The sequence below is a fragment of the Buteo buteo genome, chromosome 10, assembly GCF_964188355.1.
Source record: "Buteo buteo chromosome 10, bButBut1.hap1.1, whole genome shotgun sequence".
Lineage (NCBI taxonomy): Eukaryota > Metazoa > Chordata > Aves > Accipitriformes > Accipitridae > Buteo > Buteo buteo.
In genome coordinates, this window is record NC_134180.1 from 3,408,254 (window position 1) to 3,428,887 (window position 20,634).

General features: G+C 46.1%; 1 protein-coding gene and 1 non-coding gene across 6 annotated transcripts in view; one reads left to right on the forward strand and one right to left on the reverse strand.

The window, feature by feature from the left end:
* The window catches only part of DPP9 (dipeptidyl peptidase 9), a 22,122-nt gene continuing 1,488 nt past the window's right edge, over positions 1 to 20,634 (forward strand). For 2 of the 5 annotated variants that reach the window (XR_012651938.1, XM_075038035.1), the window contains exons 1-20: positions 729 to 872; positions 2,915 to 3,002; positions 6,018 to 6,271; positions 9,016 to 9,128; positions 10,195 to 10,368; positions 10,595 to 10,763; positions 10,915 to 11,028; positions 11,332 to 11,460; positions 11,968 to 12,029; positions 12,567 to 12,667; positions 14,134 to 14,311; positions 15,120 to 15,285; positions 15,394 to 15,473; positions 16,994 to 17,146; positions 17,363 to 17,498; positions 18,214 to 18,359; positions 18,659 to 18,805; positions 18,961 to 19,113; positions 19,682 to 19,824; positions 20,162 to 20,273. Coding sequence is in view for 4 of the 5 variants with exons in the window: in XM_075038035.1 (XP_074894136.1) it covers positions 2,947 to 3,002; positions 6,018 to 6,271; positions 9,016 to 9,128; positions 10,195 to 10,368; positions 10,595 to 10,763; positions 10,915 to 11,028; positions 11,332 to 11,460; positions 11,968 to 12,029; positions 12,567 to 12,667; positions 14,134 to 14,311; positions 15,120 to 15,285; positions 15,394 to 15,473; positions 16,994 to 17,146; positions 17,363 to 17,498; positions 18,214 to 18,359; positions 18,659 to 18,805; positions 18,961 to 19,113; positions 19,682 to 19,824; positions 20,162 to 20,273 (2,586 nt within the window). In the remaining variant the exon portion in view is untranslated. Of the gene's footprint in view, positions 20 to 727; positions 873 to 2,914; positions 3,003 to 6,017; positions 6,272 to 9,015; positions 9,129 to 10,194; positions 10,369 to 10,594; positions 10,764 to 10,914; positions 11,029 to 11,331; positions 11,461 to 11,967; positions 12,030 to 12,566; positions 12,668 to 14,133; positions 14,312 to 15,119; positions 15,286 to 15,393; positions 15,474 to 16,993; positions 17,147 to 17,362; positions 17,499 to 18,213; positions 18,360 to 18,658; positions 18,806 to 18,960; positions 19,114 to 19,681; positions 19,825 to 20,161; positions 20,274 to 20,634 lie in introns of those variants that run through there. The other 3 variants (XM_075038039.1, XM_075038036.1, XM_075038038.1) reach the window with 3 other exon arrangements.
* Positions 132 to 203, reverse strand: TRNAG-UCC (transfer RNA glycine (anticodon UCC)). The gene has a single exon. It is a non-coding gene; the product is annotated as a tRNA-Gly (tRNA).

Here is a 20,634-nt window from a genome sequence, read left to right on the forward strand (position 1 = left end):
GTCGACCGCCGGGGTTCAGGTGGGTAAAACGCAGTCGTGCGAGGCACTTCGCGTGTAGGCACGTCCTGAATTAGCTTTGGAATCGGTGGGGAGCGGGAAAAAAAAGATTAGAGTGAAGAAAAGTAAGCTTTTGCGTTGGCCGGGAATCGAACCCGGGTCAACTGCTTGGAAGGCAGCTATGCTAACCACTATACCACCAACGCCCGCTGAAATAATCTTTCCCGGCCTCCCTCAGCAACTGTAGCCTCTTGGGCCGAACCATCCGCCGGGGTGGGAGGGGGAGCCCGCAGCGAGGGCCGAGAAAAGCACTACAACTGCCCCACGGCGGCAGTAAATGCTGAATTAAGAGCCCGTCTCTGACTCTGGGTGAGGAAAGACTATTCACTTTGTGCCTTTTTTTTTACCCTCTGCCAGCCTCAATTCTCTCTCTACCCCGCTCACGAGGAAGAATAGTTTCGTCCTCCCGCAGGAGGACACACACACACACACACACACAGAGTGGTTCCTCCCAGCCGCCGCTCCCCCCCCGCCCCGAGTTGGTACTTCCCTTCCACCTCCCCCCCCCTCCCCCCGCGCGCTCCCGCCATCCCGCCCCGCGCGCGCCCGCCACTTCCGCCACCGGGTAAAAGGTCGCCCTGTGGCAGGCCGCCGCCCCCCCCCGCTTTTCCCCCCCCTCCTCCTCCTCCCCTCCGCCCCGTCCCCCCTCCCCCGTTTCCGGGGCTGCCCAGTGTCCGGGACATGGAGCGGGACTGACGGAACCACCAACACCACCGACACCGCCGCCGCTTCCCCCCCCCCCCTCCCCTTTTCCCGTTGAGGAGCTGCCCCCCCCACCCCACACCCGTCAGGGGGAGGTCGTCGCCGCGCCCCGGGTAAGTGAGGCGGGGAGGGCTTCCCCCCCCCCGCTACGGGTAGGGCTCGGGCAGGGGAGGTGAGGCGGTGACCCCGGGGAAGGAGTGTTTGCTCCCCTCCGTGGGCCGCATTCCCCCCCACCGCCTCCCCTCGGCTGGGGGGGGTGCCTTAGGGAGCGAGGGTTGGGTATTTCCCCCCCCCCCCCCGACTTGTATCTTTTCCCCTCCCCAGAGTTTTGGAGGGGCTGGGAGGCGGGCACCCCTTGCCCTGGGAGGGTGTTTGTTCTCCCACGGTTTGTCCTCCAGGCGTGGGAGGGCCGCCTGGCCCTGAGGGGGTTGTTTGCATTTCACCCCCCCAAGCATACCCCCCCCCAGGGGTGGGCTGATGGGGCGGGACGCCTTGTCCTGGGACAGGGACAGGGGGATGTTTGTCGTCCCCCCCCTCCAGCTGCCTGTGCTCTACCTAGGCAGAGGAGAAGCTGCTCGCTCCTCTTTTTCCACAGGCAAAGAGCCGTCTCCAGCAGTGGAGGGAGGTGGGGGGGTCGGGGTATTCCTTCCCCTGGGCTCCCCCCTCTCCTGCTAACCCTTGGCCTGGCCTTCCCCCTGCAGCAAGGGCAGGAGCTCCCTGTCAGGGCTTTCAGCCCCACTCGCAGTGCAGAGATGGACATGGGCTGCTGGCAGCCTTTGCCAAAGCTCGTCCCTCTGTACAGAAAGCCCCACTGGTTTATTCCACCCTCAGTTGCTTTTATTTTTGGAGAAGGAGATCTCTGAGCTCCCAGCCATGACAGGGACACGTTTGTAAGGGCTCCTCTAGGTGACTGTGTTGCTTTGGCTCTTCCTGAATGCACCAGCAGGCCCCTCGGGGTCTCGCTGACAAATGAGTATCATGATTCATGCCGGGTATCTGATTTCTCATGTCTGTTTTGTTCAGTTTCTTTTCCTCTGGGTTCAGCATTGGAGGATGTTATTGTTCCTTTTCTCTGTGAAACGTGTGAGCTGTGGCAAGTGGGATGAGGGTGAGATGTTTCTCTGAATGATTAAAATTACAGAATAACTGAGATTGGAAGGGACCTTGGGAAGTCTCTAGTCCAACCCCCTGCTCAGAGCAGGGTCAGCTGTGAGATCAGACCAGGTTACTCAGCATTCCTGAGCATCGCTCCTGTTGCCCTTCATGCTTACATCAAAAATTGCCCTTAAATTACTGAATGCTGCTACTTCGTCCCTCTCTGTTCTCCTCTGCAGTTTAGGAGCTTCACTGCTGGCGCTTCTTTGTGATGCTGTGTCTCTCCTGATCCTCTGTGAGTGCGGTTTTGTTGGAGAAATGGCTGTTTGGGCAGAGCAGGGGCCTTGGCAAAAGACAGCGGCAGGTCTCGGGTGTGTCTGTGATTCAGAGCTCTCTTGAAGAGGAGACAAAAATATTTATACTTCAATGTACTTGGGCAGAGAGGACGATAGTGAAGGTAGCACCTTCTTATGCTCATGGAAAATGGGCTTGTGTGGTGAGCCAGGGTTCCTCCATGGCATCAGGCTGAGGCAGAGGGAAGCAGCAGTCTGGCTTGGAAGACAAATGTGTTTTTTATGTCCCAGGTGGGACTGTGACGCTGTTAGTAGTGGGGCTGCTGACCCTCTGTCTGGCTCCTTATGGTGTCCTTTGTTTGACTCTTGCCTGAAAATGTATGGACCAGACCTCTGTTTTCTCAATTCTTAGTACCTGCTACATCTGAGAATTTCAGGATTTGGGGAGGGGAATAAAAGGTAGAGTCAGTACTGAGGATTCTCAGATTTTAAGAAGAATTTTGTAGGAAAGAAAGAGGCAGGCCACAGAGTTCACTGAGTCCCATTGTTCAGGTGAAGAAATCTCTCTCAGATTTATCTGGGCTGTTAATATCCAGCATGTGCTGGCAGAACAGATTTGGACTGTAAAGTGCAAACCAAGGATTTTGTTTGTGCCTCCCCACTCAGTTGGAAATGTGACCTGTGGAGGATGCTTTTATATGGCCTTATTCCTATGACGGGAGAAACCGCAGTTATATGAAATTTGCTTTTGTCCTCTTCCTTCCTAGTTTCCTGTCCTGCCCAGCTTGCTGAATAGTTAATGCAGAAGATAAAGAGGGTTCGTCTGGAAAACGAGACTGCAGGAAGTTGGAGAAGGTATGTGTCCTGGTTACTCCCAGGGCCTTTACTGACCTTTAGGTTGTGTGGGACAGAGCCATAATCACCTCTTGGAGCAAATGAGGTTTCTGAAAAATCCCAAGTATATCATTCTGCCTGGGGAGCTCTGTGTCAGGATCTGTGGGTCAGGAAGTGACTCAGGAAGATAACTTGTTTCACTGACTTCCAGTTCCAAGCTTTACAATTTTTTTTCCTGTGCTGATGTCCCACCTGTGCTTGCTTGTTGTCTTCAGATTAACGCATTCCCACTGAAGGAGGGCTTGGTGGATGTACGCCTCATCCATCTAGCCTGGCCAGGCAGAGCAGAAAAAGCATGAAAAAGACCTCCAAGGGATAGCTAGATGTTTTTGGGAGTGGGGTTAGCAGTGCTTCTGCAACAGCACTGAATCATCTAAATCAATGTTTCAGTGTGAGGACTGTAAAGGATAGTGTTTCTCCAGTAAGGTGTAAATCTCAGATGTGCTATGTTGATGCTGAAGTTTCAAGACTGTCTAAGAATCAGATGGTTAAAATTGGTGTCTTGATCCAACTCACCTTTGAATAATTTAATCCCAAAATTCAGTCTGCGATTTCAGTTAGATAAGTTACTGCTTATACTTGTTTACTTATGTAGATGGTGTTGCCAAATACTTGCTACGTTTTGTCCAAGAGATGGTTGTAGCGGTGGATGAAGAAATTGGATTTTCTTTTTACTCTGTATTGTGTCAGGACCTAAGTTTTGTGAGACTCCACCACACTCCAGCTATGATAGTGGTATTTCCCAACACTTTTGCATAACTTTGTGTGATGGCTACTTTGCTTAGCCCACTGCTCCACTCTGTTCCAGTGTCAAAATCACCAGGATGAGAACAGTACCGAGCTAAAAGTTATGCCTTTCACTTCCCTAGTGAATCATAACATCACGGCGATATAGTTTGGAAGGGGCTCCAGCCTCCAGTTCAATTTGGGACAGTTGCCAGTATTACACTTGTGGACTGTTCTGAGCCCTTAAAGGTGCAACTTTCCCTTGTGAGGAGTCAAACTGGTTGAGTAAGACAGTTTTACCAGTTTTATGAGAGTAACCTAAGGGTCAGGTGTCTTGAGCCAAAGCCGGATTATTTTAATTGTCTGACTTGACCTGCAGTGGCATTGGGTTGAGAGAATTGTACCCAGTTTATGGGGTTTTGTGGTCTTCCTGTCATGTGTTTTTGATAGGCAACACTTCTGCCTTCAGATGCAATGTTAGTTGCTGTAATGGAGAACCTGGATATAGGCAGTAGAGGCCACAGACACACTCAGTCTTAGAACATCCCGTCACATTCTCTTTTGTGGTTTTACTTGGGCTTCCTGCCTGGCTTTGATTGGAAAATACTCTTCTTTATTCATTTTCAAGCTGTGGATTTACTGCTGGGCAGTAGGTACCAGGAGTACCTACAGATTTATTTCAGGAGCTTGTTCTTGTGTTGTTATTATTCGCACATTTTGTACAATTTAGGGACTTAGCAGTTTGAAGATATGGTTATATTTACAGCCCTTGTACTATGTGCCTGTAGTTTAAGGAAGTCCAGCTGTACTTTGGTTTAGGTTTGCTCATCTTCTGCTGTAATTGCATAAGATGTCAAACTAGGTGAGAACTTCCTTTTAGAGAGTTTGTTAGAAGGTGCAAGCTGGTGGGGAATCCTCAAGGAACACTCAGGGTTCTCCTGAAAAATAGTCATGGTAGAAAATGGGCAGAGGCGAGTGTTTTCTTGTGGTGATATAAATAACCATCCTTTTCCTTTCCCCCGATTCTCTTTGCTGGGAAAGAATTCATTGTGCATCTTACTGAGTCCGAAGTCTTCAAGATTTGGTTTTCATGTAATTCTTCCTTAATCCTTAAGTATGACAGCTATTTCTTAGAAGCTATTCTGTCAGAATGCAGGTCGCTGTCCCAAATGACAGGCAGCATTCAAGAAACGTGTAATTTGGAAATTCATATCTTGGTGCTGCTGAGGACAAGGCCTTTCTTGGTGTAATCCTTAGTCACTGGTTTGCCATCTTGATGCTGTGTCAAAGGTAGCGATTCTGTCTCCCTGGAGCAAACTTCTCCAGCCTAATTTTTTCAGTAAACTGAAGTTCTTCTGAAATTCTTTGTAGCATTCTTCTGAGTACCCCCAAAACAACTGATGTCCTCACAGAGTGAAATCCAGCTTCTCGAATGGGGTGACAAAAACTGGTTTCCCTAGTCCTAGGCTCATTCCTGCTTTGCAATAGATTACATCATTGACCTTGGGCAAGTCTGTTAGTCCACCTCTCCTCAAATTAACATTTGCTGTAGTTGCATGTGGAGGCGTTTTTTGTAGACTCTCATTCAATAACTGCTAGCTTGGAAATGTATGAGGAATGCATGCCACGTTTTGCAGGATACGACCAGGGTCTGTTACTGCTGTCGTCCTTCTGTTAGCAAAGGCAATTGCTCTGTTTTTTCCTGTTTTGTCATCTCTCCTACTTCATTCCTGGCTGCAATAGCTCTTCAGGTAAGTGAGGTGCTGTGCTTGAGCTTAAACCTCTAAGTGATGAGCAGGCTTTCCTTTAGGATAGGAAGGCGACTTTACTTTTGTTGGTCTTCCAGGGCAGAAGTTTATGTGCCTTTACGATAGGTCATAGCTTTGATGACTTATCCATCCAAATTCCTGGGGTGTTTTTCCTTTGAGTCAAGCTGATTATTTTCTGCACCAGAACTGCTGCTTGTACTTCCTTTAACAGCTTATTTCTAGAACTAGTCCTGGGAGAGCAAGTTTTCTGAGGTTAGTATCTTCATTTTCAGGACTCAGTATGGGATGGGAGATGGACTTTTCCTCATAGTACGTCGATGTATGTTTAAAATGTAATCTTTGAGTGCAGAGAATCCTAGGATCTGTAGTTTAAGGAGTGCCTGTTCTCTTAAGCTTGGTGCATGCTTAGAGCTTTCCCTAAGCAACAAAATATGCCTGCTTGATTTTAAGGCTTAATTCTCTCCCTCAACTTCTCTCTCAGTTTTTTGTCCAGTTCTGAAGGGGAAGAGAGGATGACTGCAGTGGACACACTATCAGACAGCTCTGAAGTGGTCGAGATGGAGGATGTGCCTTCCCAATTCCAGGTGCAAAAGCATTCTTGGGATGGGCTGCGTGACATTATTCACAGCAGCAGGAAGTATTCGGGCATGATAGTGAACAAAGCTCCCCATGATTTCCAGTTTGTCCGGAAAACAGAAGAGTCCAGCCCGCACTCTCATCGTCTTTATTACCTGGGTAAGCCAGCATGCCAGACGCCGGGTGTGAATATGTTATGGGAGAGCTTCCAGTCTAAACAGGCGAGGAAAAGGATGGGAGGTATCTTCATTTATGAGATGGGGGAGCTGAGATTAAGTAACATTGCTCAAGGTTTACATGCTCAATCTATAGCAGTGCCTGGAACTGAGCAGAGACCTCTCCAGTCTCAGACAAGCACTTTAACCACAGGTTTTCTGCTAAGGGGAAGTGTTGGCTAGCCAGACCTACCTTGTGACGGAGATGTGAATGCAGTCCTTTGGCAGCCCAGGTCAGTCTAGGTGATGGGGCAAGAGAAGGGATGTTCCTCAGACTCAGGACTATCTTGTGCCTCTGTAGTTTAGGAGAAATGGGATTTACTTGATTGATCAACCAGAATGACTGTCCAAGGAATTTGCTGTCAGTAATTACTAATTATATGTTGTAAGTTCAAGGTATTAATGGCAGGGTGGTGGGGTCTCCCTGCTTTATTAAGTACCATGTAGGTAGAATGCTTTCAAGAGTAGGGGGAAGAAAAACAAAGATTAGGTGGGAATGAGCTATTAGTGGTATTCACAGGGAAATATCCTCTTCCTTACAGTAGGATTGAAAAACAGCAGAATGCTATGTTGTACAGGTCCCTCATTACAGTTGGAGCCACAGTGTAATTAGTGACAGAGTGGTTGGATTTTACTAACTGGATAATTTTGTGGTTGGTAACATGGGAAGCTTTATAGACTATAAAGAGTTTGTTATGCTTTGGGGCATGAGCTGATCATTACTGGGCTAGTAAAGAAATTGCCTGATGTGCAACTCCATACAGCAACTGCTTTCCTGAAATGACCCTGCTTTTTTTTCCTTCTTTTTTGAGTTGAGTGTAAGTCACTGTAGGACATAGGATGCTGGATTTGAGGGACTGATTTGTTTTGTCATTAAGCAGCTCCTGTGCGCCAGTGACTTGATTTGTTACAGTTCCTCATACATTCTTACGACACAAGTGCTACTGCAAAGGGCAGTATCCAGAGTTGGCTTCTTTTTCTTGTTGAGTCTGAACAGTAAGACTTAAAGCTGAATGTATTTCAAGGCCAAGTTGACTTTGATACAGGTTTTTGATCTAGATGACTAAAGAACTAAGGATCTAAGTGGCTAATTTAAAAATATTTTAATGTTGTTCTGTTGTATGATATGGCAACCAGACTAGCTACTGGCTGGTTGGTGTTCTGCATGGGCGTGACTCTTACAGGAGTCAGAACCAGGAATGAAGATACACGAGTGTCTTTTCAGTGTTCTTTTCCTTAAGGAAATGTGTAGGGCATAGAGCAGATTGATCCATCATTTAAGATCAGTATCTGCCAGGTAATACTGGTGTACGTCTTCTCAGGCATTCCTAATAAAAGGTAAATGGTGATTCTTTCTTTTGCCATAACGAGTATCTTTTGAGTTGAATACTGTGCACTGTGAAATACTCAGAATCCATTTCAGCAGTTCATAAGTGTTTAACGTCAGCGTGCTATTACTGTCCCAACATTAAATAACATTTACAAGTTTTTATGTGAATACTGTTAGTGACTTCATGCCGAAGAGTAGGATGAAGACTTCTGAAGAACTTTACTGTAGGGGTTGAATACTTTTCTCCACTTGGGAGCAAAGTATAATGTCTTTTGGGGAGGAAGGCAGTATTTTTCTTGTAATTGCTGATTGATTGTAGTCAGTCTGAGGTCATTGTAGAAAGTACTAATATAAGGAGAAGAGAAGTCCAGGTCACAGTCGGATGAATGTCAAATGTGTGTATATATAGTAATTTGTTCCTATCTGCAGTTTTTTCTGTTTGGACATCTTAAATCATTCCTGGGCTATCCCCGTAGAATTTTATGTTGTATCGTGGCAGATGCTGCTTATATTAAACACCACATGCTCAGCACTTTGGTGTTTCTGTATCTCTGTGGATTATATGCTCACATATTGCTTTGCTTCCTGAGTACTTATTAATATTTCAGTTTTAATTTTAAGTAACTGTACTGCTGGATGAACCAGCTCAGAATCTTTCTGTTTTACCCAGAACATGTGCAGAGTAGACAATATCAGGGCATGTTTCTCTGTGTGAAATTCTCATCTAGGGAGTCTCTACAGCATACATAGAGGGCAAGTTCATGGTCTTTGATTTTGTTGAAACTCCCAAAATCGTGTGTCAGGATATTTTATTTCTCGTTGGATGAAGGCCAGTAGCTTATGTGATAACCACAGTCAAAGGCTTACATAAAATAATAAGGTCTTTTGACTATGTAGTATACTGTTTCACATTTGAATGGGCTCTCTAGAGCTTCCAAGCTTTTTCTTCCCCTCTTGCAGGCTGCTGCGTTGGCCTGAATGAGGTCCCCGTAGCAAATTTCTGGCTGAGAAATGTGGAGAGTAATGTTGAGTCACCCATTCAGGGAGTGGCTTTTTTCAAGTGGATCTAGGGCATGGGTTGAACAGTCCACAGAGAGAAAAGTTGGACATAACCAATTCTGAAGAGGTTGGTTAGTGTTAAATCTTGCTTAGGGAAATTTCTGAATAAATATCTAAATTTAAATAATTTAGATATTATTCTGTGATTGAACTGGGAGCTGCTTGGGAATGACAGCTGGTAAAAGCCTCTGGATAGCCCCAACCCTTCTGTTATCAGACTTTTTTTTCAGTTTGTTCTTGGTTTTCTTCGTCCTGGCTAACTAATCTTAAGAAGGATGATGCTTTTGTCCTCCTAATAGGAATGCCATATGGTAGCCGAGAGAATTCCCTTCTTTACTCAGAGATTCCCAAAAAGGTACGGAAGGAGGCCTTGCTACTCTTGTCATGGAAACAGATGCTGGATCACTTTCAGGTAAGCCGAAGTGTGACAAACCTGGGTTGACAGTGCTTGGGAAAACTGGCTGATATTGTGGGGCTGGTATGGTGGGTACTACTCTGCTGAACAGTACGGATAATAGCATGGCAGCGTATAAGACACAGAGAATGGTATTGGTAGGAATGTTGTCTTGAGAATTCTTTGCTTCATAATACAAGATAGTCACTTGTATGTGCAACAGAGCTGGCAGTGGGAGTGAAACAGCAGTTGATGTGGCAAGCAAAGGGCTGACCTAGCAAAGAGGACTCTAAACTAGCATGTAGTCTGCCTCAGATTACATGCTATCAGGACAGTGCGCCTTTCTTCTGGGTATCTTGTCTGGGCTCTTGCCATGCTTGTTTCATGTGCTTGGTGGAATGCAAGTCTGTCATCTTTCCTGCTTTTAAGGAAGTCGGGAAAGTTGAGTTTAAACTGCTGCACCTGCCCTACACTCTATTGCAAGTGAACCAGAAAGAAGGTGAATTTTCCCCTCCCTGATTTTAGTATCTTAATGTCCCTTGTCACTAACAGCATTGATGAAGAAGAGAGTGGAGGGTGGTTGTCTGTCTTCCCTACTAAAAAGATTCCTGGCGGAAAAGAATTTAGCTCTCTTGTCCCCATGTGGATTGCTAGTCCTCTTCAGGGTAATTCAAGATCCCCGGAAGAGCTTTTGTTTGCAGTGTCTGACATGGAAACTGTTTGTGAAGGCTGTAGATAACGTCATTAAGTTAATTGGTTACATCTGATTTGCATAAGCAGAGCAAGTGCAGCTGTCCTCAGTTCATGCTGAAGTGCCAACTGCAGAAATGATAGACTCGCAATTCATCCCTCTTATGTAGAGGGAACTTTGGGGCATGTGGTTGGTTTAGTCCTCCTGGAGCATACCAGTAGCCTAGAATACAGTAGTTATGGACCTGTATGGTAAGACTGCTGGCTGGTTTTGGCTGGTATGTTGTATTTCGGGCATTCACAGACTAGTTGGTGCCAGTCTTGGAGCATTCCTGTTCTGTGAACGTTTCTCTCCTTGCAGATTCTTTCAGATTTTCCTTTCCTTCAATACTAGGCAACCCCTCATCATGGGATGTATTCTAGAGAAGAGGAACTCCTGAGGGAACGCAAGCGACTTGGTGTCTTTGGTATAACATCTTACGATTTCCACAGTGAGAGTGGCCTATTCCTCTTCCAGGCCAGCAACAGCCTCTTTCATTGTCGAGATGGGGGCAAGAATGGTTTCATGGTGAGTCTGCTAGTGATTTTATGACCATCACCTGAAATGGACTTAATGGTTTTGATTGGCGATAGCTGCACATCTGCATCTGTTTGGTTGTGGTCATTTCTCTTGTGTCCTATCAGGGCTATGTTTGCCCTCATTTCATGGGCTGTACTGTATCTGTAGTTTAGGCCTTTTAAATATGAAGCTGGAAGCTGATTTGGTACAGAGCTGTTTGTGTCTGTTGCTGTAGGTGTCTCCAATGAAGCCTCTGGAGATCAAGACTCAGTGCACAGGGCCACGAATGGATCCCAAGATCTGCCCTGCTGACCCTGCCTTCTTTTCATTCATTAATAACAATGATCTGTGGGTAGCAAATATTGAGACAGGAGAGGAGAAGCGGATGACATACTGCCATAAAGGTAACTGGTGCTTCTTGCCAGATTGAAAAGGAAATGCCTTCTGACAGATTCGGGCTGGAAGGGCTCATGTCTTATTTCTTTCAAGTACATTCTTCTTTTGGATTGGCTTTTTCTAAGGAGATATAAATGTAGTCTCTTTGTTCCTCTCCAGGCTTATCCAATGTTCTTGATGACCCCAAGTCTGCTGGTGTAGCCACTTTTGTCATTCAGGAGGAGTTTGATCGGTTCACGGGCTATTGGTGGTGTCCCACAGCTTCCACAGAAGGTCAGACAGTGTTCTGCTTATCAAATTCTGATGCTGTAACTGCTGCTGGTCCCTGATATGAATGATATTTTGAGCAGGGTTTTCCTTTGGCCTGGGTTTGGTCTGTTTCTGGGGAGGCCACCTGAAGGAGCAAAACACAGAGGGATTAGAATTGTGCTCTGAGGAGTATTCACAGGTGGTCACTAGGAGCTGTGGCTATACAGGAGATGTACACCCTGCACCAGAGTGTATTGCCACAGTGCTCCAGGCAAGTCAGAAACAGCTGGAAAACACTGTAGCAAACATGCTTACTATCTGTCCTAGGTTCAGAGGATTTAAAAACACTGAGGATCTTGTATGAGGAAGTGGATGAGTCAGAGGTGGAGATAATTCATGTTCCTTCACCTGCCTTGGAGGAGAGAAAAACAGACTCCTATCGGTACCCCAGGACAGGTAAGTGAAATACCGTGGGGCCGCTAATGCAACTCTTGACTCCTGCTGGCAGCAGCAGTGGAATTTGTGCTGTAAACTTTGCATGATTAATCTGGGTACTTACTAGAATGTAGAAGCTGGTTGTAAATGTTGAGGCCTAATTGAGTCTCTGAGCCCAAAATCTACTGCAAGAAAGGAACGGGATTTAAAGTTCAGCTTAAATGAAAGGATTGCTGAGAAAATGGAATATATTTGGTGGTGTATGCTGGAATACATTTTGAATCCCGTCTTTCCTCTCCCTCCTGAGAACATGCACAGCCAACTAGGCAAGGCAAAAGCAAACTTTTCCCATACCCAGAATGACTCTTGTGATTACACCGGTGTTTGCTCACATACATAATTTGATATTTGTACATTCACACAGAGCCATTTTAGTAGGACCAGGGTCAGTTCTTTTCTGGAAGCTGTATTGCTTATAACTATGGTTCACATTGGTCATCGTGGTGTTCTTTCACTCCTTCTCTGCAGGCAGCAAAAACCCCAAGATTACGTTAAAACTGGCAGAATTTAAAACAGACAGCAAGGGTAAGGTAAGTAATAACTCGGAATGGGATAATGCACAGGAGGGCTGTCTGCTTCTGAAACTCCCTAGAATTAAGACATGGTCACTAAGAAATCCTAGACAGTGTTAGCCTTTGTTTTCATCCTGTTGTAACACCTGGTTCTATAATGCATTTATCCAAGAAACACAAAAAACTTTAAAATGCTGAAAAGTATTGTTCTGGTGGAGAGGCAGCTGAGAGAAGGGAGGGAAGCAAGAAGTAGGGTTAGCCTGGTATACCACGCTGTCAATAGTAGAGCAGGAGGATTGAAGCTCAATCTAATCCTGGGCTTCAGTCCCTGGCTGTATCCTTTTCTGTGGCTGAATGCCAAAATCATTTTGCTTTGAAGCTTGTTTTCCCCTTCTCTTCCTGCCATTTGTAGAAAGACTTGCTTCTCCTGGCCTGACCCTTGCTGATGCCAGTAGTTAAACTTCCTTATTCTCCCATTCTGCTGAGCTTCCAAAGGAGGAGGTGGGGAGGTCTGGTAGCAGTCTGATTTGATATTGGACCTTCCTCTTGCTGCAGATCGTGTGTGCTCAGGACAAGGAGCTGGTGCAACCCTTTGCTGCATTGTTTCCGACTGTGGAGTACATTGCCCGTGCTGGATGGACCCGAGATGGCAAATAGTACATAAGCTTTTCTTCCAAACTAATGCTCCCAAGGGCTTCCCTGGCTGAACTACCACAGGCCCTCAACATGCTTTGTATTGTAGTCATGACCTGGTTTTAAAGCCATGAGTGCCCGAAATGGCACATGAGTATTTGGTTTCTTCAGTGTTATAACACCCTAAAAGTAGGAATTAATCAAATGTAGACCAGAGTGACAAGCTGTGGGGTTTAAGTCACAACCACAAAGTTAAATGACGTTGATATATTAAGCGAGCGGTCCTAGGGACTTCTTTTGAGTTGAAGATGTTTAACACAAGTACAAAATGTTTCCTGCTGAAAATGAGAATGTACTGTAAGCAGTTTTATCATTATTCATTGGTCCATTGTGATCAATGCCGAATGTATCATGGGAAAGTGGGCAGTCTGCATGGTGCTAAGTCCTTTGTGCAGTGTGTACAAGGGGAAAAGATTGTTCTGTGACCGGTGTGCTCCCATAGCTTGCTATTGCTCCAAATGTGATACACAGCCTTGTGCTGGCCAGCCTTCCCTGAAGAGTTACAGAATTCACACCAATGTGATTGGTTTGAAATTTTAAAGCTCTTAATTTTTTCCCCTCAAAAGCTTGCTTGACTGTTAACTAGTTTCTGTGCAGATCAAGTTAAGGTGACTTAGCTGTCTTTGAAGATTGCATTCTGTAACTCATCATTAATTTTCTGCTCTGGAAACTAAATTCATACAGCTTTACAGAAGGTAATCCCATAGGTGATTCTTATGTTCTGCACCAGAGCTTATCTAAATGTGCTGAATATATCAGTTCATGAAATCCACAGTCACTGAGATGCTAGGGAGAACTGGCTCTTTTGAAAGTCTGTCTTAATGATGAAACTTCCCTTGATGCACTTCCAGGCCTTGGGGTAGCCGCACTATGCAGCGGTGGCTTGCCATCTGTCATGTTGAGAGGCCTGCAGTGCAGCACCACTTCAAATGACTCTCCTTGGAGAGGAACAAGGCTGAGACTGAAGCGACTCCTTCACTTGGCAGTTGTCTTAGGTCTGTGCCTTTCCCTGCTAGTGCAGCGTGCAATGAGGAAGCTACAAATGGATCACTTTAAGAGTGATCGCTTCAGCTCGTTAGGAGCTTGCTAGAAAACAAATGGTGCTTCCTGATGAAGGGGCTGTCCAAGGAAGAGTTATGTTCTGGAGACAGGGTTCTGTTAACAGTGCTCCCTTGGAATAGACACTCTGGCAAATCTGTCAGACATCTTGTCTGAACGATACCCCTGTGAAATACCAGAGATGTCTGGCAATACATGTTTGTTGGCAAAGCTTCCAGGAGATTAGGAAGCAGCAATGATGAGAAAAGCTTTGCATTCAGATGCCTAAATCCTTTCTGCCGGGGGGCGGGAGGGGAAGAGTTGCATGTTAGTGTTAGAAAGGGACATCTATTCTGTGGTACTGACATTCATCTCCAACTTCTTTCCCCAGTGCCTGGGCTATGTTCCTAGACAGACCTCAGCAACGGCTGCAGCTAATCCTTTTGCCTCCAGCGCTCTTTATTCCAGTCCCAGAGAATGAGGAGCAACGCGCTGAATTTGCCAAAACTGTGCCAGAAAATGTCCAGCCATTTGTGATCTATGAAGAAACCACTGATGTGTGGATAAATGTAAGAGGCTCGGGGCTGGGGGGAGAAGACAGGCTTCCCCTTCCTCCCCCAGTTAACCATTTTCATGTTGGCTGTGTGTCCAGTTTAGTCCATGCTCCAGCAGACTGCTTTGCTCCTTGGTAGTGCCAGATTTGGTGTTAATTCAGGGGGTTTGATAAAGCCATTAGAAGGACTTCCATGCACTCGGCACTGGAAGAGATGAGGATTCTGCCATTTTCTTGTAGTTGGAACTGTTCATTCGGTTCTTGCTAACTTTCTTGGTGAACACAGGCACTTCGGACACTGACACTTTTGCATGTAACACTGCCATTCTTTTGAGGTTATTTTATTACAAGATTAGATGGCTTCTTGAAGCATGAGCAACCCTAATCCCTGGAATCTGTTGTACTTTTTTAGGTAGGTAACGGACACAGGGGTCAGGGAATAAACTTTGGCCTCTAAGATTAAGCATCTTTGTACTGAAGCAACCAAGGGGCCTGAAGTTCACACCATGGCCTTCCTAAGGTGTTGGAATAGCAACCATCTAGTGGGACTCACATAGCTGAAACGTCTAGCTCGGAGGCAAGACTGGTGCTGGTTTTGGTCGTAGCCATGGAAAGCCCAGAGCACACAGTCTTCTACGTGGACCCAGGGTTTCTTTGTGGTAATAGGAAAATACGGAAGGGCTTTTTCCCACTAGCTGCTCATCTGAGATATTTCTCCCCCATGGCCTTTCCTCTGAAAGCCAGTAGTTCAGCACTGACTCCCTTGGCTATGTCTTTGCTGTCTCAATACAAATCACTGATGTGTCTTTTGCCTTGTGTGACAGGTTCATGATATCTTCTATCCTTTTATCCAACCGGAGGGAGAGGAGGAAGAACTCTGCTTTATCCGAGCCAACGAATGCAAAACAGGTTTTTGTCACCTGTACAGAGTCACAGCAGTCCTAAAGCAAGGCAGCTATGACTGGGTGCAGCCATATGTCCATAGTGAGGGTAAGAGTGGCACTTTGTTGGCGTTTCAGCTTTGGGAGCTCCCTCTCTGATCTGCTTGTGTTGTCTTTTGGGGAAACCAGTGATTTATTCTCATGTTATTTCTTCTAGATGATTTCAAATGTCCTATCAAAGAGGAGATTGCCCTGACTGGTGGGGAATGGGAGGTGTTGGCGAGGCATGGATCGAAGGTAGTGGTTATTTTTATTCTCTCTTGCAGTGCTACAGCTCTGCATTGTCTGCCCACAGTCATGGCCTACGCCCTGTTACGCCTGGGACCAGCTAGAACTACTTAAGCTTCATTTTGTTTCTCTTTTTATTGCTGCCTCTGCTTTCCCCAGAAGTGCTGTAGTCCAGTGCACATTGAACTGATTGCCTTTTTAATCAGACTTCAGATTGCTCCTTAGGTAAATCCCATGAGTGAGTCAGGCCATAAAAAAAGAAAAAAGTCTGAGGTTCAAGAGCAACAAAGAACTATTTTGTGGAGAAGCTTGGGACTGCTGCCTTTGCCAAAGCATTTTAACCCCAATGAGTACTTGTGAATTGGAAATATGTCCTAGCGCTTAGAGTGAACTCTTGGTCTCCAGCTGATCCCTCAGCAGAGCCTTTAAGGAGGAGGCAGCTAGGGAGTATAAAGCAATTTAGAATATGGAGAAACTGTATCTGTTATTGGTTGCAGAATAGACAGAAATGAATTCTTATTAATCTTGTAGAAACCTAGTTCCATTTTTGCTTCAGGAATTAACTCCGAGTTTGATCTTTAATGCTCCCAGGTGACTTCTGTCAAAATAAAGACCTTGTCTGTTCATTTCCAATTAATCTGGATTTTCACTTCTCGCTTTTAAAAAGGCCTACAGCTCCATGCATTTGGTTTCTGCTGCTTTTCCTCAATCTGCAATTAACCTGCTGTCCCTCCCCATGTGGATTCTCACTGTACATGCTGTTGATTTTGGCCACAGCTCTTCCCTGCATGTGTTGTGGCTAAAATTGTGTTAGCAGCAATTATTTTGATGCATTTGTTGCTCCACAGGGCTCTGCCCAGTTTTCCTGGCCAATTGAGTGGGATATTTTTTTCCCTTTGCTGTCCAGTGGTCTTCAAACTGCGGGTTAGCCAGAAATAGCATTTGGAAACCGTAAGGTGGAAAACAGTTCAGTTACTGTTGCTGGATGAATGCAGTATTTAACAGCTGTAGTCTTTATTCCTGGCTGGCCAGTTGGTTTTTAGAAGCAGCTTTATCTGGACATCAAGCCACATTAAAATATGTTTTTAAAGTTTGGTACTGTTAGAGCTATTAGACTGATCCTTCCACAGATGGGAATTCATTATCATGATTGCTGGAAAAAATACACATATACCCTTATAATCCAGATGTACTATGGGAAGATGCCATATTTAAGCACAGAACCTTCCTACTTTCACCTGTGGGGACCAGAGCCCAACTTTTTATGCTCAGTAGTAAGCAAATGCTTTGAGTCTCTTAAAGCTGAGTGACTGCTTTTTGTTACTTCATTGGACTATATGCAGTTTTCCATAAGTGCTGCGTATGTGTTCTCTAGCCACAGGCGTTGTGTACGGTCCCTAATGCCGTGAGCAGTCTGTCATGGTCTATTTGTGTTTTAAGCTGACTCTGCTTGGGGACAGACTGTTTGAACTAGCAAAGGAGCAGTAGTTGTCATCCTTCTGTCGCTGAGCCCTCTCTTTTCCACATAGATCTGGGTCAATGAGACTACGAAGCTGGTGTATTTCCAAGGCACAAAGGACACCCCGTTGGAGCACCACCTCTACGTAGTCAGCTATGAGTCTCCTGGAGAAATTGTGCGACTCACCACTCCGGGCTTCTCCCACAGCTGTTCAATGAGCCAGGTTTGTTGTTTCTTAGATACAAGAGGCCCTTGTCTCCTGACTGACAGGGATCCTAACTAGGAATGGTAATGAATCATGACCAGTAATGAGTCCTGAGGGCTTCTTTGTCTTGGTTGCTTGAGATGTGGGAGCTCTTGTCTGAGAACTGCATGGAGGAGATTAGATGTGGGAAATGAAAGACCTTGTTCCTCTAACTCTTCTTTCTCCCATTTGTAGAACTTTGACATGTTCATCAGCCACTACAGCAGCGTGAGCACTCCACCTTGTGTGCACGTCTACAAGCTCAGTGGCTCTGATGATGACCCGCTCCACAAGCAGCCCAAGTTCTGGGCTAGCATGATGGAGGCAGCCAGTAAGTCCTGTAGAACATGTTGGTGCTCGGTTATGTCTGTGATGCTCTTCCTACTAGTAGTAGCCAAAGGTGATGGAGAGGGAAGTGGCCCAAGTAACTCTGAGGGAAAATGAATTGTGTTATCTTGCAGAGGAGATATCTCTGGTGGATAGCATCCAGGAAATGGTATATGGGCTTTTAAGATGTTACTATTTCATGCTTTGTGTGAAAGCAGTGCTCCAGGGTTTACATGACTCTGGTTTTAGGTGTTTTTTCATTCATGGTTTGTCTGAAGAGGGAGGGGGCAAGTATCTGGGATGCAGCGGCTACTTCATTCTAAGGCTGTAGGCTTTAAGGTTTTAGGTACAGCTCACAGCAGCACCTGAATCCTTCCTGCTCCTGCAAATGTTTTCTCCATTTGACCCATCCCTGTTCTTAACCTTCCACATCTTGCTGTTATGGCAATAGAGTGCTTTGAGAATACCCAGCTGATGCTGTTTTCTTGTGTGATCCCTTCACTCTTTATATGGCCTATTGTGCTATGCAGGCACATAGAGGCTGTATGTTTCCCAGCAAGAGGATTCTCTGAGAGGCATTGCTAAGGCTTGGTATGGTTTGGTATTGAAAGAGCCCTGTCTAGGGTCAAATTTGAACAGAATGAGCTTGTTTGGGTGGGGTAAGGGGCAGAGCCTGCTGCCAGTTATGGCATTGCTAGTGTCTGAACTTCCTTCTGCAGGTTGTCCCCCAGATTATGTCCCACCTGAGATCTTTCACTTCCGCACTCAGTCAGATGTTGAGCTCTATGGAATGGTCTACAAACCTCATGATGTCCAACCTGGGAAGAAGCATCCCACAGTGCTCTTTGTGTATGGAGGCCCTCAGGTAATAATCCAAATTAACTGCTGGTGTCAGGCATGGCGTTGCTGCCCAGAGCAGAGCTCCGTGTAGCTTGGTCATGCATCAAGACTTACACTTCGGTTAGCAAGGAGCACTGGACCTGTGCTCTGACCTCCTGCTTCAAACCTCAGATGATTTTTCCAGCACTGAGTCTGATTTGCATGGCTCTGATAGCTTGATTAATGGCTGCTGTCCAGCTTGGGATCCTACAGAGTGGGACAGACAGAGGAAGGTACTGGAAGGCAGCTGCTCAGCTCTGAAACTTTTCTTCCCTTCTCCTGCAGGTGCAGTTAGTGAATAACTCCTTCAAAGGAATCAAGTACTTACGGCTAAACACGCTAGCATCCCTAGGCTATGCTGTGGTAGTGATTGATGGAAGGGGTTCATGCCAGCGCGGACTCAAATTTGAAGGGGCACTGAAAAACCAAATGGTAATGTACTACTTCTGTTGATGAATCTCTGCTCATTTGCTCTTTCTAAGGCTGCCTGGCTGCATGTTTCCTGTGTGAGTGGTGCTTTTGTCTTTTCTGTCTCAAGTTTCTAGATTTAGAAAGCCACTAACTTGAGCTTCCTTGTTGCCTTTTAGGGTCAGGTGGAAATAGAAGACCAGGTGGAAGGTTTACATTATGTAGCAGAAAAATACGGGTTTATCGACTTGAGTCGGGTAGCCATACATGGCTGGTCATATGGGGGTTTTCTCTCCCTCATGGGTCTTATCTGTAAACCCAACGTCTTCAAGGTAAGTCTGGACTTGGGGCTGTCACCTTGGGACACTTAGCTCTCAGCTTCTGTAACTCTTGGCATTGAGTTGGCTTTTTTGCTTGATATTTCTGATGGACAGGTGAAAATGTTCCTCAGTCCTGCCTGTAGCTCCTGGCTACAGTCCTGCATTCTGCTTACAGATCATACCTGTCTGAGGCTTGATGAGAATGGGGTCTCTGGGATGGGGTTGTTCCCCAGTGACTGCCAATGGAGGACTTAACCTAGCATCCAATGAGATAATTGATGCACTATTCCTAATCCCCTTCCCAAGTCCCCAGCACAGTTTATGGATCATTCCACAAGTCCTCCTTGAAAAGGGGAAGCCTTTAGTGCCGATATGCAGGAATTTGCCCCATTGTGACCATAAGAAGAATAGCAAGAGGAGGAATCTGGGTTTTATGTGGGTTTGCTGTAGAAGAGTCCTGGTCTGAGTGACAGAACAGTCCAGAGCCTGTTTTTCCTTCCTCTTCAGGAAGACAGGGAACACTTGAACTCTTTAGCACGTGATAATTGAGGCTGTCTCCTGCCACCTATTTGTTTGACAGATTGCTATAGCAGGTGCTCCTGTCACAGTTTGGATGGCATATGACACCGGTTATACTGAGCGGTACATGGATATCCCAGAAAACAACCAGCAAGGTTATGAGGCTGGCTCTGTGGCATTACATGTAGAAAAGCTTCCCAATGAGTGAGTACTGTGGGGTTGAGCGATCTGCTAAAAACCTGCTCCTGGGTCCTGCTTGGTGCCACCAGTTGCACCTCTGCTGAATCCCAAAAGAATGGGTGGATTCTTATCCCATTTAATTTTAACTGATGTGGCCGGTCGCTGCCTTCTGCAGCAAGCTGGGGCATTGTACCCGCAGCCCCTTTGCCAGGGAGGGGTTGAGGACCACGTCCATGGCCTTACACTATTCTGACTGCCTGACCATTGCTCAGTTTTGGCTTATGGACTGGCAGCTCTTTGCTCAGACCCACTGCAGAGCTTTTTATGTGGTTTCTCATCCTATCTTTCATCCCATCTCCAGGCCAAATCGTTTGCTCATCCTCCATGGCTTTTTGGATGAAAATGTGCACTTTTTTCACACCAACTTCCTGGTATCACAGCTAATCCGGGCTGGAAAACCTTACCAGCTGCAGGTAGGAACAACAAGACTGAAGTGGGAAGGTCCCTTAAAACTGGAAAGAGAAAACATTTTGTGCTGTGTGTTCTGGGGGGTAGGAGAAGGTGGAGGCAGATGCTTCCACATCTTGTTGCAATGTAGATGACAGTAAATGCCTAGTTCGACTCCAAGAGGTGGCCGGGAGGTGGCACTGTGGCTGTTTTATTGCTGGCAGATGTGGCCTGTATCTAAAAGCACTTGCAAACAGGGCTTCTGCCCTAGGCCTGGAACTTTCCTTCTCCGCTGAACTGTTGCTGTCTCACTTGGCTGGTGGCAGCAGAGGTGGCTGACTTGCCGAGCAGACTAGCAGCACATGCCAGCGCAATGAGGCGGGGAGA